Source organism: Vipera berus (assembly GCF_964194415.1).
Source record: "Vipera berus genome assembly, chromosome: 1".
NCBI lineage: Eukaryota > Metazoa > Chordata > Lepidosauria > Squamata > Viperidae > Vipera > Vipera berus.
In genome coordinates, this window is record NC_138202.1 from 304,103,840 (window position 1) to 304,119,474 (window position 15,635).

The 15,635-nt window shown below is 38.6% G+C and overlaps 1 protein-coding gene across 1 annotated transcript in view; it reads right to left on the reverse strand.

Moving 5' to 3' along the window:
• The window catches only part of ALK (ALK receptor tyrosine kinase), a gene marked incomplete at both ends in the record, with an annotated part of 680,504 nt that extends 678,223 nt beyond the window's left edge, over nucleotides 1–2,281 (reverse strand). The window contains one exon of the mRNA XM_081312714.1: nucleotides 1,609–2,281. Within this exon, the coding sequence (XP_081168840.1) occupies nucleotides 1,609–2,281 (673 nt within the window). The remainder of the gene's footprint in view (nucleotides 1–1,608) is intronic.
• Between the last annotated feature and the right edge of the window lie 13,354 nt (nucleotides 2,282–15,635).

The following is a 15,635-nucleotide window of genomic DNA, read 5'->3' on the forward strand; positions in this document are numbered from 1 at the left end:
TATTATGAAAATCTCACTAAATTTAAAATAACTGTAAGTATATGAACTATTTTAGAACTGGTAAACTAAGGAAAGAAGTCTGGCTATACTATGTGAAGTCTAATTATGTCTCAGTAATTGTATTTTTACTGAATTAGTTTGTAATTCATAGAACTGCATACATTCAAAATATAATATTTTATACTATCAGTTTTGAACACAAGTCTATCCCAGTGATCCATATTGTAATTTCTTTTTAAAATTGGGCTATTAATCTACAGAAATCTCCTGATGTAGGCAATGTGTTTAAACTATTTTCATTAAAATATTAAGATAATAATTGTGATTGGTTAATTAATGGGAACAGTTTATGACCAATGACAAGTCTTAATTTTAATTTAATCAGTGGGTGGCTTTTGCAATTATGAATCTCAGTTATACTATTCTGAATGAATAACTTTTACATTTCAGTTGAAAAGAAATGCTACTAGCTCACTAATGAGTCATTGTGTAAAATTTTTGGGTATTTTGTTTTTAAAAAATGAAAAATACATATAATTTTTATAATGAGAAGTATCTTTTTCTCAACCTGCACATCTCATTTTCCAGGCAAAATGCATTCAAGACCTTACAGTCTCTATATGAGTATTCCTTTTAGATAATTCTTTTTATTATGGACATTAAGTTGGGTATAAGCTTCACTAAACTCAGTGTGAGGATCCATGTTTTACTTGTGTTCTCCAAATGTGTAAGATGGCCTATGATGGCTAGGAAACATGGGAATTAGTTCAACATATTTAAAGGCCCTGAGAGTGTTACAAAGGTTTACTTAGAAGTAACATTACTTCTAAGTAACATTATTCATATCTTATTTAAACTATAGTAATTCCACCGAACTCCACTGAATTTCTCCAGATTATTGTTCCTTCTTGAGAACATCTATTTCATGACACACAAAATGTTATATGTGTTCAACTTTCTACAATTAACTTAGTACAAAAGATTTTGATAGGGTACTGGTACTGGTTTGATAGGGTACTGGTTGATATGTTAAGATTTACAATAACTTTATTTCAGTCATTAACCAGCACATTAATTTCTTGCAGTGCATTACTCTCCAACAAACCCCTAAGAGCTACATACTGGAGAGGAATAGGCATTTAGGCACTCTGAACTGGAAGGGGGGAAATTGGTTATTTTATGTAGTCATGTTATTCCCTTTCAGGATAAGCAACACTGTGTAGAATGCAGAAAATTAGAAATATAATGGGTTTTTTTAGAAGAAGAAGAAGAAGAAGAAGAAGAAGAAGAAGAAGAAGAAGAAGAAGAAGAAGAAGAAGAAGAAGAAGAAGAAGAAGAAGAAAGAAAGAAAGAAAGAAAGAAATTCTATTTGAAAATATCACAGCAAATCACAAACTCTTTCCAAAGGATGCTTCTGAATTAATACTACAAAAACTACAGTGAATTTTAAAGGCTTGCTTTACCTTTGGTAAACGAGAGCAGAAATTTAGAAATCCTCCTAACCTGAAAGAGGATTAATCCTGCCCTTATATTTTCACTCCCTCTACGTTTCCCAAACTTAGGAAGCTGACTTTATCTAGGCGCAGAAGTCACCAACTATTCTCTCACCTCTGGTGGCCATCTGGAAAAACAGGCGGGGCCGGGATGCCCTGATGGCCGCCGATAAGCTGCCTTCCCTTCCCAAGAAAGACGCCTTCCTTTCGGGCATCAACCGAACTCTCAGCCTGCCTTCCCCGGAGCGGATCCACCAGCTGAATTCCTCGGTGAGGGTAAACTCGAGCCGGCTCGCCGTCGCCACGACTCCCGCCTCGGAACGCCAGGCACAGTCGTCCCTTAGGTTGGCTTCTCCCACTTCCAGCACCAGCTGCTTGGCGCGGCGCAGCTTGCGCACCGCACCGGCTTTCAGCACCTTGGACAGGGCTCTGGCGCGGCCGGCGGGCTCTGCGGCTCCGCTCCTTGGCGGCCAAGAGCTAGCGGCGCGCAAAAGCGGCGGGCAGTCCAGCACCAGGCTGCAGTGGGCCTTGAACCCGGCCAAGGGTTGGCCTCTGGCCCCGTCACCCAGCACCAGCTCCCTCAGGTAGGTTCGGAAGAGCGACGGCACGATGAAATCCATCGCTAAGCTCTTTCTCTGCTGCCGGGAGAAACTCGGCGCATCTCGGGACGGCTGCTGGCCGCCAGCTCGAGAGCCCGAGAGGGGGCTGCCCGCCTCCACAGTTCCCCCTCGAGTGGCAAAGAGAAGGAGATGAGCCAGAAGGAACGGCGGGAAACCAGCGCCTTTCATATTATCAGGCGGCCACAAGTGGAACGGCCAAGTGACAAAATAATATATATATAAATTTTCTCCCGCCCCAGCGTCTTCCAGCGACCCCCCCCCCCAATTCAGTCCTCCCTTTAAGCCAGGTTCGCGGCCGTTAGAGCCACTCTGGGACCCGCTTCGCAAACCGCGCGGACGAGCTTCTAAAGGTCTCGTCGTATCCTGGAAGGAGCCGACTCCGAGGGGAAGAGGGTCTCTTCGTTTCGAGCTGGCGCCAGCCCCCTTTCAGCGGACTGAAGAAACTCCTGCACGCCGGCTGGCCCGTGCTCGGGAAGAAAGGCAGCCAGCAACCCCGTTCCGGCACAAGTTCAGCCTTTTTTCCACGTCGGAAGGAACCTTTGGCCGGGTCCACGGAGCAGGCTAAAGCTTTCCCCTTTGGGATCTTCCAGCCCTCTGCCCAGAAATGCGAAAGGGGCGTTGAATCGGATCGTCCTCCTTTAAGGTCCGGCGTTCTCGGGTCTCCAGGCGAGCCGGCTCAAAGAAGCTGCGAGCTTCCCCCCTTCACGTTTGCTCGCGCGGCTCCGTATCTGTCCTAAGCCAGGCGGGCGCTCGCGGGGCTTCTACTAGCGGGACTGAAACGAAGGTAGCTCGAAGAGAGGGTGGTCTGAGGCGGCCTCCGGCGCCCTTGTTTTAGCGGGAACCTAACTCTGGCTAGCGGGCTGACTTCTTTTAGCCCGTGTTGCTTTTCCTTCTGCGCTGGGCTTTCCTTCGCTTGGAGCAGGTGACGGAGAAGGTGACCAAAAAGCCACAAACGAGGAGTCTCGGGCAGCTACGCGCGACTCTTTTTTTTTTTTCTTTCCCCTCCTCTTGCCGCTCGACAGGCGGCTTTTGCTGGGCGATGCAGCCTCGCTTCTTCTTCCTCTTCGGCCGCCGCCGCCGCCGCCGCCGCCGCGAAGATTTTTTGACAGGCTCCAACTACCCGCCACAACCCAAGCAATACCCTGTGAGTGCTGACATCACGCACGAGCGCGGCTCGGGGCAGCCAATAGCCGCCTCAGAAGAATTCATTATGCAAATGAGCAAAGGATCGATAGGGAAGGCTTGAGCTGGAGAAGAGCCGGCCATTGAGAAAGAGGAAGGGCGGGGGGGGGGGGGAAACAAAAAAAAAACATCTCTTCAGTTTTGCGGATGGCGGTACGAGCTGGCGGTTTGAGATGAATGAAAAATCCCTTGAAGAGGAATTTGCCGCTTTATACTTTCTTCAGTGTTGTTGTAAAATATTAGACGGATCTAAGAAAAGAAAAGCCACTGTGAAAACACCCTGGAACGTGCTTAGGCCTTTAATTCACCTCCTCTGGCTGCTGGAACTGTAAAATGTTATAAATCACCGGCCAGGAGAAATAAGGTGATTCATACCGAACATAGGAGACGCATAAGGAAGACTATTATAGCAGCAAAGGATATAAATGCTCTAAAAGCCGAAGGTGCACCGAATATGCTCAGTGTCGCTAAATGGCAGTGGAAGTGAAATTCTCAAGCTGAAATGCTTTATCTGAAGGCAACAGCTGCCCTACCTGCCTGAAGGAGTTGTGACAGCTTTGGCCTTTTTTTCCTTTTTACACAACTCTAAACCCTTGCCCAACTCTTTCCCTGTCATTTGGATTTCTCTGGCAATTGCAGCCCCCAATGAGAGTCAGAAAGAAGAAGGAAAGTGATTTAACTCTTTCCCAGCAACTAGTATATTGCAGTTATATTGGAAAATGTGGTAAATGACATCCGCAATCGCCCATAGGAAAACTCTTTAATTTTTCCAATCCATCTGCTTTCTGCATTGACTGATGTGTGGTCAAGTCATGCCAATTCTGAGCGACTGAATAGATTTTCTCCCTGACGATCTGTCCCTCACCGGATCCGCCGACTCTTCCAAAAGTTCACCACCACTACTGTAACTTTACTGCGGGTTGTCCTCTAATACTGAAATCTGTAGGTCTTTGCAAGATGATTCCTTCTTCCCCTTCTATTTTTTTTTTTTTTTTTGGGAGAACCTGCCCCTTAGCAATGTTGAAAAAGAAAGGGTAAGTGAGAGATCTTTAGTAGATAAATAACGTAGTAAATCTGAAGACAGAAAGAAAGGTTTTAAATTGCTTTTGGTTAGCTTAAAATCTGGAATAAATATTACAAGTATTTGAAGCTGAAGTATCAGAGCCTGAAAGTAATTTTTGGTCATCACCAAGGAATAGTGATTTCCCCCCCCCCCTTGATCCTTCACAACTGGAATTAGTAGCGTGTTTTTTTTCAAGGGGGAAAATGGCCTCTTTTTCATTATCCTCATCTTGCCTGTTGCTGAAATCAGCCCATCTTATCAAATGGCTAATAGTAATGTATAAATCATGGCATGAGAATTAAATTTTGCACTTATATGGAATAATTTTGTCTTTCAATCTTCTTGATTGCTGAAGTGAATTATCCTCTGCCTTTGGTAAAAGTTTTCATAAAAGTTCACAAGCAAGCAATCCCACCCCCCACCCCCCAGACACACACACACACATACCCACAAATACTAAGCTGTGCACTGGAGTGGCTTCTGCATTAATGTGTATTTAATCTTGTTGGCACTATAAATAATAATAGAATGATATATCTTACTTTCCCAATGTAGAAGGCACAATGCAAACTGATACTTCAATTTTGTTTCCATTCCAACCAAGCTATGGTCAAGGGACTTAAGACTTCAGCTGAAATATCTGATAAATTCCACTCAATATACTGCATTTAATTTTTATTGTTTATTTTTTCTTAAAAAGGGAGCCTTCAAACCTACTAAATGTGCTTTCTGATTTGGAACATCCTTGCCTTACAAAATAAGGACTGGCTATGGTAAGGACTTAACAGTCAACAGAAAGCACTCTGCACATTATCCTGGCTGAATTTTATTTGCGGAAAACTGTTTGGTTGCTCATTTTGTTTGTTTGTTTAAATCAATTTCTGCTGTTTTTGTTGGTTTGCTTCTGGGTTTCCTGCAGTGACTTTAATATGTATTGTTTTTAGTTCATATTGTAAACAACACTGGGATTTTAAATGAAAAACCAAGAACTGTTCAAGTGATGAAACACACAAAGGCAGTCTTCATTCTAGGTTTGGATAGACATAATGAGTACTATTATGAATAATATCAGAAGTTAACTATTTTCACACCCCATATATCAGGATAACTGAGGCAGCTTCCCCTTCCCAGAAGACCCTGGCCCCTCACAGCTGTGTGACAAACAAAAATATTCTAGGAACAGGGATAGGAATTTAAGTAGTTTTGTTGATATGTACATTATATCCCCAGTCTGCAGACTGGCACCACCAGGAACCAGGCTATGCAAGTGAGTGAAGCATACACACACACACACACACACACACACACATGGGATCCAGACAGCATGCAAAGCCACACACACACACACACACACACACCCCAGTCTACAGAAAAAATGCCCTCCATAGAACCAGTCCCAAAAGGTAGGCGGCACTGATCTACCAAATGTTCCCAGCCTTTAATTGCTTCTGTCCAAAGAATAATAAATATTTATGTATTTAGTAAATTTTTATGGCTGCCCATCTCATATGCATGGCTCTAGAAGGCTAACAATTGCAAACAAAATAAAATCAGGATAAAGCAACTAAATCTGAAAAAAAAATCCAATATCTATGACAAAGAATATCTGCCAAGCACATTCACATCTTACATCCAAATCAGCCATAAGGCAGGCTTCCCAATATTGCCAGGGCCACAGGATGGAAAGCAAAGCCCAGGTTTTCAATGCTTAGGGAAGGCCAGCAGGGGCAATCTAAATTTAATCTCAGGAGAGATGATATTCCAGAGGGCAGCTGCCATGCTAGAAAAGATTGTCTTCCTGGGTCCCAGTAGATGGAACTCGCCAGTGAACAGAGCATGCTCTCCTGCTGGATCTAAAGACAGTCCCATAAGTATCTTGGACTGAACCCACAAAATATTTCAGCACCCTGAATTGTACCTGGAAGCATACTAATGCCATTGCAGCTCCCAGAGCAGTACTATCACACATGTCAAATGTCCTGCACCTGTACCTGGCCACACAGCTGCATTTTGCACCACTGAAGCTTCCGATCCTTTTCAGAGACAAGCTCCAGATACAGCTTCTTACAATAATCCAAATGGGAAGTGACTAAGGCATGAGTGACTGTGAGCAGTCCTATTCTCTCAAAATGCCTCCTGTTCGTTTGTTTATTTAACCGTCTATCATATTTAAGATACGATGTTTATAGTGATGTCTACTAAAAAATATCTGGCATAGAGCTTGACAATATTTGATGCTGATGCATTGCTTTGCAGCAGATTTATTTTTCATTCACCTCCTTTAAATCAAAAGAAAACAACAACACAGAATGAGTTAGGATGACTCAGGAAAATGGGGGTGATATCCACAGCTGTACTGGAACCCATGAATACCATGATAGGGATCCCTTGTAAATAGGGATTAATTACAAAGCAATAACTTAAAAGGTGAAAATAATGTGATGTTTCAAAATGAAATAAATGAATGAAAAATAAATAAATAAATAAACAAATAAATAAATAAAATAAAATAAAATAAATAAATAAATAATAATAAATACATACATACCATGTCTGACAAATAGTTGTCCAGTCTCCTCTTAAAAACTTTCAGTGTTGGATCATTCACAACTTCTGGAGGCAGGTTGTTCCACTGATTAATTGTTCTAACTGTCAGGAAATTTCTCCTTAGTTCTAGGTTGCTTTTCTCCTTGATTAATTTCCATTGGTTGCTTCTTGTCCTGCTCTCAGGTGCTTTGGAGAATAGCTTGACTCTAAAAGCAGAGGTTACACATTCCTGCCTTGATGCCTGCCTATCAACTTGCTCAAATGTTTACTATGAAAAAAACCAAAAACAATGATAGGAAAACATATATTTTCTGTTCTTACAGAATTGCACATTGGTGCCAAAGAGATTTTACAAACTGAAATGGAAGACTTCATACTACTGTAAGTATATTTTTAGTAAAGTGTCTTTTTCAGGGCAAAAACCTAGCAACTCCCAACTCAGGTTCATTCATTCATTATAAAGTACTTAGGGCACTCATATTTTGTCTTCCATGAGTTAACAGGAAGCACATGCAAACCAGCTAGGTTTATTAAGGCTACAGTGAGCCTCAGATGAGGCCTTATGCAGCATTTATTCTAATACAATACTGAATTTTGCTGATATCCTTATTATGTAGATTGAAAAAAGGAATTTGAGCAAGGGTAAATGGCCCTTTCACAACACTGCATGGAAAGGAAATTTCTCTTATTTCTGAGTCAATACTCAGTATATTGTATTTTCAGACCTTCTCTTGCACTCTGGCATTATTCCAATTTAATATTTTATGCACCTCTCCTGGTACTAGGATCATAAATATCCAACACATGCTTCATTTAAAATATCCTACAAAATAATAAAATGATATCAAAAGACCCCAGACACTAATCTTCCAATGTATCCCTAACTTGAATTTCTTAGGAAAGAAGAAAGACTTAAAAAAAAGTTAAGAAAATCAAAAACAAAATATGTAATCCAATTTATATACAGTTCAGTTATTCAGATACAAGCATATGCTATCTTCCTTTTTTAAAAAAAAATCCAATATGTAGGATTCTTCTGTAACTTTCTAAGCAAATAGTAAAATATAGGTAGTCCTCGATCTACAGCAGTTCATTTAATGACTGTTCAGACTTACAATGACACTGGAAAAAGTGACTTATGATGATTTTTCCTACTTGCAACCTTTGTAGCATCCCCATGATCATGTGATCAAAATTCAGATGCTTGGCAACTGGTTCATACTTATGACCATTGTTGTGCCACAAGGGCACGTCATCCCCTTTTGCGACCTTCTGACAAGCAAAGTCAATGGAGGAAGCCAGATTCACTGAACAATCAGATTGCCAACTTATCAACTGCAGTGATTCACTTAACAACTGTGGCCAAAAAAAAAGCTGTAAAATGGGGCAAATCTCACTTAACAATAGAAATTTTGGGCTCCATTGTGGTCATAAGTCAAGGACTACCTGTAGTTAAAAACGAGGCAACTGAAGTGTCACGATCACTCTTTATTAGTAACTGTGTTGAAAGAGGTCTATAAGGTTTCATATGAAAAGGAGTGGTATGAAAATATTTTTAAAGTATTCACTACAGTGACTCAGAGAGAGAGAGAGAGAGGGATAAAAAAACGAAAAATGTCCTTGATTGAAATTAGTTGACCAGTGAAGAAGTTATTTGTAAAGCATAACCCTTGTTTGGGTATCACTTCTAGCTTGGTTGCATGAGAAAACAGAAATGAGCATAATTTATATTTTATTATGACGGGAGAATTTTTGGTGGTAGCTGAACTTGCACCTGAAGACGTCTGTGCTGAGCTCATAATACAGCACAGCAAGCTTTTTTGAACTGAGAAATTTTGTATTATACTTTCTTGACATTATTGCTATCGCCATCCTCCTGTCAGGTAAGATCATGACTTCTCTTTTCCTAATCAGTTGAATGAGTAGGTCCCCAAGACAGCAAAGGAGTACTGCATGTCAGTTAGCGGGTTAGCTAGTTGGCCAATTTCTGCCTTGTTTCCTTTTTGTTTAACAGCTCTTCTTATACCCCCATGGATTGGTTACAGGCTTCTGCAAGGCACAAAAACAAACCAGGAAACTGCAAGCAATGCTAATCACCTATAAAGTACTTACAGCCTCAACCTGGGGAATCTAACAGCATAAGCTTAGGCATTTTACTCTTTCGACTACCAGGAAAGTTTGCCTGTTGAGGAAGGGACTGGCTTGCTTCTCCAAATACATACTACACTGGTAGGGGAAGATAATTGAAGTCAGAGACATAGAAGAAACAGAAATTTCATTTGGTGGTGTGAATGTTGGAATCCTTTCTGATAGAATCAGAGAAGAATAGGGTTGTTGTCTTTATTGTACTGGAGATCTTTTATTTCTGGAAAAGCCTGTGATTTTCTCTGATCGACTGCCCTTCCCATCTCTGTGTGCTAAATCCGTTGTATTTTTTTAAATTATCTACTGCACAGGTGTCAGACTCGCTGCATCACATGACGTGTTGCGACGTATCGTGACTTTTTTTGCATTGCTGGAGCTGGAGAGGGCGTGGCCTCCATATGACGCAACCGGCCCATGGGCCGGCAGTTTGACACCCCTGATCTATTGTATCATGAGTTCAGGAACATTCCTTTGCCTCACTAGAAGAGAAAAGGTGTCAAACCCCAGAAGAACCACAGGTTTCCTACTGATGTTGCTGCTCCTGCTTTATGATAAAATATGTAGAACATTCTTTTTTCCACCTTTTTCTTTTTAATCTACCTGTTCTGTATATATCAGTATTTTTTTAAAAAAAATCAGATAAACTCTTACATACTTTAAGTCTTCAAACATTGATTTGCTACATTCTAATATGGTGTCTTTAGTCTTCATCTCATGTGTCAACGCTGCTAACATGGAATGTTATTGCTTGACAAGAGATTAAGAAGTAGCTATTTCATAAGTTAAACTTGTGTATTGCTTTAAGACTTGTGTATTGTTTTAGTTTAAGGTTAGGAGCGGGGATGAGTAGGATTGCACTTTTCAAGGCCATCTCTAGCTAAGAAGATAAGGCTTTGGCGGGTCTTCTAACAGAAGGGAAACTGATTCTTTAAATTAATTAGAGAATATGATTAATGACAAAATTAGAAAGGTGGAGAATTGTGTTTTAATATATTGTGCGAGGGGCGGAGATTTCAGATTCCAGCTTCCATCGAGCAAACATTTGCCGGTGTATTAGGCTAATAAAGGACTTTTAAGGTAAACAATGCCTCAGAGTCACTTGAAAAGCCCATACGTTGGAAACTTGACATCATGTACTTTGTGTGAACTGAAGCTGCATGTAGAATGGGGTTGTGATGCCTTACTAATGGTCCTGACCCCAATATGTAATGTAGGGTCCCAGAATGCATGGAAATCCTATGCTTTTAAAAGCCTGGATATTTGCAGATAGAGGCTTCAGCTAGCACCTGTGGATAACATTACACTGCTAATTTGGAAAATGGTATTATTTTCCTTTCTTTTTTATAAAAAAAGTATTGTGAATTATAATAAATTCCATTCCATATGACATTCAGTGAAGGAATTAGTTGCTCTTATTTTGCCTTTCATGCCTGGGATTCTCTTCAAAATAGCTAAACATTTTTAGGCTCTCTTTTTCTTTCTGTTTCTCTTGCGCTCTCTCTCTCTCTCTCTCTCTCTCTCTCTCTCTCTCTCTCACACACACACACACACACACACACACACACACAGAGAGACACACACAGAGAGAGAGAGAGAGAGAGAGAGAGACAGAGACAGAGACAGAGACAGAGACAGAGACAGAGAGAAAATGTAATACACATAAAATTGACTGGGTCTTTGATTGTACCATTGAGGCTATCAATTTGATCATACACTAGGGATACCCTTGATCCAAATCCTTGACCTATATCACACAAATATTGGCAAGTGATGCAAGTGATGTTTCCAGTAGCTTTGGAGTACAACTTTTGAGAGGTTGCACTTTTATCTACCTACTACTAAATGGTCATGACCCTTAACAAGGTGAAATGATATATCACAGGACAACATTTTTGAACCATGGTACCTCAAACTGGCTAACTTACAATCTCTGGGACCTTTCATTCCTGAAGAATGAAATTTGGGGAAACTGTGGCTGCTTCAGTGCTATTAGTGGCCACTGCACTGCTGGGCTGATGCTGAAGCAGGACTGTGGGTATTTATCTGCATGCATAAAGACACACCCATCATACTAGCCCCATTGATAATATTCCCTTATGCAGAAAAGCAGTAAGAAATAGTAATCCAGGGATGTAAACTCATTGCATCACATGACGTGTCGTGACGTATCGCAACTTTTTTCCTCTTGCTGGGGTGGGCACGGTTTCTGTGTGACGCATCCAGCCTGTGGGCTGGCAGTTTGACACCTCTGTAGCAAACCACAGAAAGAAAATAAATTCTTTAGTTTTTTCCTTTATTCTCAATCCACTTGCTCTGCTTCCCTGTATTTGTCTTGTGATTCAATCCTAATTCATTTGTTATGACAAACTGCTTCAACATAACTCTTCTACATTGGTTACTTACCTCTGTATTTAGTCCTTATTCCTTATACATATATTCATTACTGATCCAATCTCCTTTTGGTTTAAATAACACACTTCCATTACATTCTGCTTTCTCTCACTTCCATGTAGTAAAATGGGCAGAATCACATTCTTACACAAAGCTATTTTTGCTTCTTTTGGCACACATTCATTTCTTCCCATAGATCACAAACAACATACAAATTTTCTAACAGAATTTGCCATTCTTAAAATTTTTAAACCCATTTCCCCATCTTTAATACACATTCTACCAGGGATAACAATTTTTGCCATGTAAATATAAGTTGCCATCATCACTCAATTTTTCTGTCAAGTACAAATATTTTAAACTTAATTACATCGTTTCAAGTCCATATTTCTATTACATCATACAATCCATCTAATATATACTACAAATTATGTTGGGTTTTTAGCCAGCAAAATGGTATCGCTTACATAGAAAAGTGCATGAAATTTCTCTCCCCAAACACTACATTTGCTATATCACAAAATCATTTTTCTACATTTATCCATCCATAAACAACCAAAAATAGATAATACATTTCAGCTTCCTCTGTTATCAGTGCTGAACAAAATATTTCATTCAGTTACATTAATATATTATTTCCATCACATTTAGTAACCAACTCTCTAGTAATACAAAATTTTCAGGTAACTGAAGTCTTTGTACATTTCCTATTAATTTATTCAAGAGCAAAGGTTTGGTCTGTACACTTCGTTTCCAGCATAATTTCCTAAATTTGTTCATTGCTCATTATCATAGAATTCCAAAAACCTCTTCTTTTGCATACTTAACAAATTAATTCCCTGTAGTTTATACATTTACTCTTGCTAACTTCTTTATGCAAAAGAATATTAGCAACACTTTTCTGATCAACAGGTACAGATACAGTCTTCCCACTGTGACATACTGTGACAAACCACATTTGTGTTTAAATATTTCTCCAATTATATCATCTATTTCTGCAGATTTAACTGTTTTCAACATTCTCTTAACATTTATGCCTTTTTATTAATCTTTTCTTGGACAATACTATTAGTATTATTGATTCAGTCCTAAAGTATTTCTTCCAGTGTCTACTCATTTCAGTTTCATCTCAAGTAATTTCATCACTTCTTTTAAACTCTGCTGGAGTTTGTCTTGCTTAGTTTTCTTTATCCACTTTCAAAGCAAGTTTCATTTTCACCAAATAAAACTATTAATTATTAAATGTATATTTGCTTCCTTTTTCATTTTTATTGCATATCCCTGATTTGGATAACTTCTAGGCAATTAATTTAAAACAAAGACAACCTGCATTTCTTTCTGTATAAATATGTTTTGCCTCTAAAGTTGACATGGTATCCTTTATATGTAATTTTAGATTTCCTCCATCCTTTAGATAGTAACTGAGTGCTTTCTGAAAAAAATGCACTTTGGAGACTGTGGATCTTTTTTCATGTATATTTGAGAGCATTGTCTTTGGGTTCTTTGTCTCTGCATCGATCCGAATTCTTTCATGCTCAAAGATGGAATCAACACAATCACCAGAAAAGGTATCTTAACTGCTCTTCTCATTTACAGCATCTCAGGCTCCTTAATCAGTCTGGATTCTACTTTGTCACAAGGCAATTCTTGGACACTTCATAAACATTTTAATCCTGCTTGTTTCATTCCTTGTCTTCTAGAAAAACTCTGAATAATTCTGTCTTTTTTCTACATGATAGCTGTTCAGATATTACTCTTTCTCCATAGACTTTCTTTCCTCGGGAAAAACATATTCAGTACCTCCAAAACTTCCTCATATATTTTTCTCTATAGGCTCCTCAACATCCTGCCTGCCTCTGGATACTCCGGTTGCCTGCCTCTGGATACTCTCTAGTTTGTCAGTGTTCTTAAAACTTTATTTCAAAAGGCAACTGGACTTTCTTGTTTTGCTTGAAGGTGTTTTGATTCTCATTCAAGATGTTCAACATTATAGATGACTGAGAATCTCCATAGACAGATATCTGGACAAGTGTTTATATGAACTGCTAATCTAAAGCCAACTAGAGAGTGATCTGTTCATGAAAACAGTTGCATGCAATTCCATTACCTTGCAAGCACCAATCTGCCCAAATATGACCCACATGTAGCATATGGTCAACTAATATATATATATATATATATATATATATATATATATATATATATATATATATATATATATATATATATATATATATATATATATATATATATACACACACACACACACACATATATATATAAATTATAAAGGTCTTAACCAAGATAAACATGGTCCCAAAAAGCTTGTTCAGGATAATAGATCTCCATGTTGTCATGAATTATGGGGAGGAAATGGAGCTTTAGGGGGACCTGATATCTGGTTTTGTAAAGCTGTTGTAATGGCAAAATGTAAGTCTATGAAACCTGAAAGCTAATAAAATCATATGCATATGTATGTGTATACTCACACACACATTGGAAACAACTAGCACGCATGTGCGGGGGAACCTTTACCTTTACCTTTAAAGTCACAAAAGAGAGAAGGAAAGTTAAGCTCATTAATATATGAAGAGTGAAAAAAAATAATGTAAAATCTCCAATGACCAAACTATTTCTTTTGTGGTATTAATAACCTTTATAATGGTAGGAACAATGGTTTAGATAAATAAGATTTTCTTACAGTAATTGTTAATTAAGTCAAAGAGAACAAGAAAATATGTTGTAAAGAAGGTGATCATTCTAAAACACAGTGCTTTTTTGTAAAAGAAAAAGGTGCCGGAACTTACACATGTCATACAACCTGCCTTGCCTACCCTACAAGGTTCCATCCAAAAAAGGTGCCGGAACTCCGTTCTGAGCGTTCTATGACAAAAAAAGCCCTGCTAAAACATATATGTATCCAAACAGGTAGATTGTAGTGCACTGATTGTGCCAATGGGAATAGAAAAGACAAAGAAAGCAAAGCATAAGGAACTTTTCAGTGATTTAAGGCAAGGATATTCAATGCTTCGGGAGGAGGAAGGGCTACATGTGGCCTTTCCATGATGTGTTGAGGGCTGCACTCTGAAATGTTAGTAGGGCCACAAGCATAGGGAAAAGGATCCCTTCTTTTAATTTAAAGTAAAAGTTCATCTGCAGATAAATGCAGTTAATTTGATTGCTTCCCAAATATTTCACAGTAAAAATCATAAAATAATAGTAATTTTTAAAGATGTCCATTGCCTACTCTAGAACTTCAGGTTCTGCATCTGTCATTTAAGGAAAAACTGGACAAAGTCTAGATATCTATTTTAAACAATTTAATGAAGAGAGAAAGAGATAGAAAGAATAGCAAATATAATTCTTTGTCTACCAAACTTTGGCCATCTATAAAAAAATCAAAATTATGTAAAGATGATGAGGAAGGGGAGGTCTCCAAAGAGTGGAAGCTTTGTAAAATCATGCCAGATATCAATGACTGGCCTTGAGGATCCAATTAGAGAACAATATTGTGTGTCAGAGAAGACGTTAATGCCTAAGATCTAATAATTTGACAGAAAAAATGATTTATTGCTATGTTGGTACCAGAGAATGTGATAAAAAAATCAGTATCTTGATATATTGAAAAGGATCAGTCCTTTGGGTGAATAAGATTGCAAGCGCTGAAGTTTAAGAGATGTCATAATCTTGCTGATGCAAATTAGAAAGTAAATTCATACCCTTTCCTATTTTTGCTTGAGGTATTTTACTGAGTTTTGCTTATGTTTATTTATAATCTATATTTACTATTCTGCTGTTTTCTAAGTGTCACTTGAAGTTTCCATCCCGGATCTGCATTACAGTGAATTTTTTTTTAAATGATAGACTTCTAGCTGTGATTCAAATTTTTACAATGGAACTTTCATGAAGCCTGTTGTAACAGCTGTAACATAATCATACCAATAAATAGCTCTAGGGCTGGCAACAGAATTCATAATTATCATGATAGTACCAATTCTTAGTACTATTCATTTTGTGTCTACCAATGGAAGCAATGTAATTGTTACACATCAGAAAGTAATAACATAAATTTCAGTTATAAATAGGAGCAATGTTATTTAAGCTTCTCTCCATCAAACTAGGCTAAATAATTTAATTTTTCTTTTTATTACATTTATTAAGAATTTTCATATAATAAAAGATTAATCAAAATAA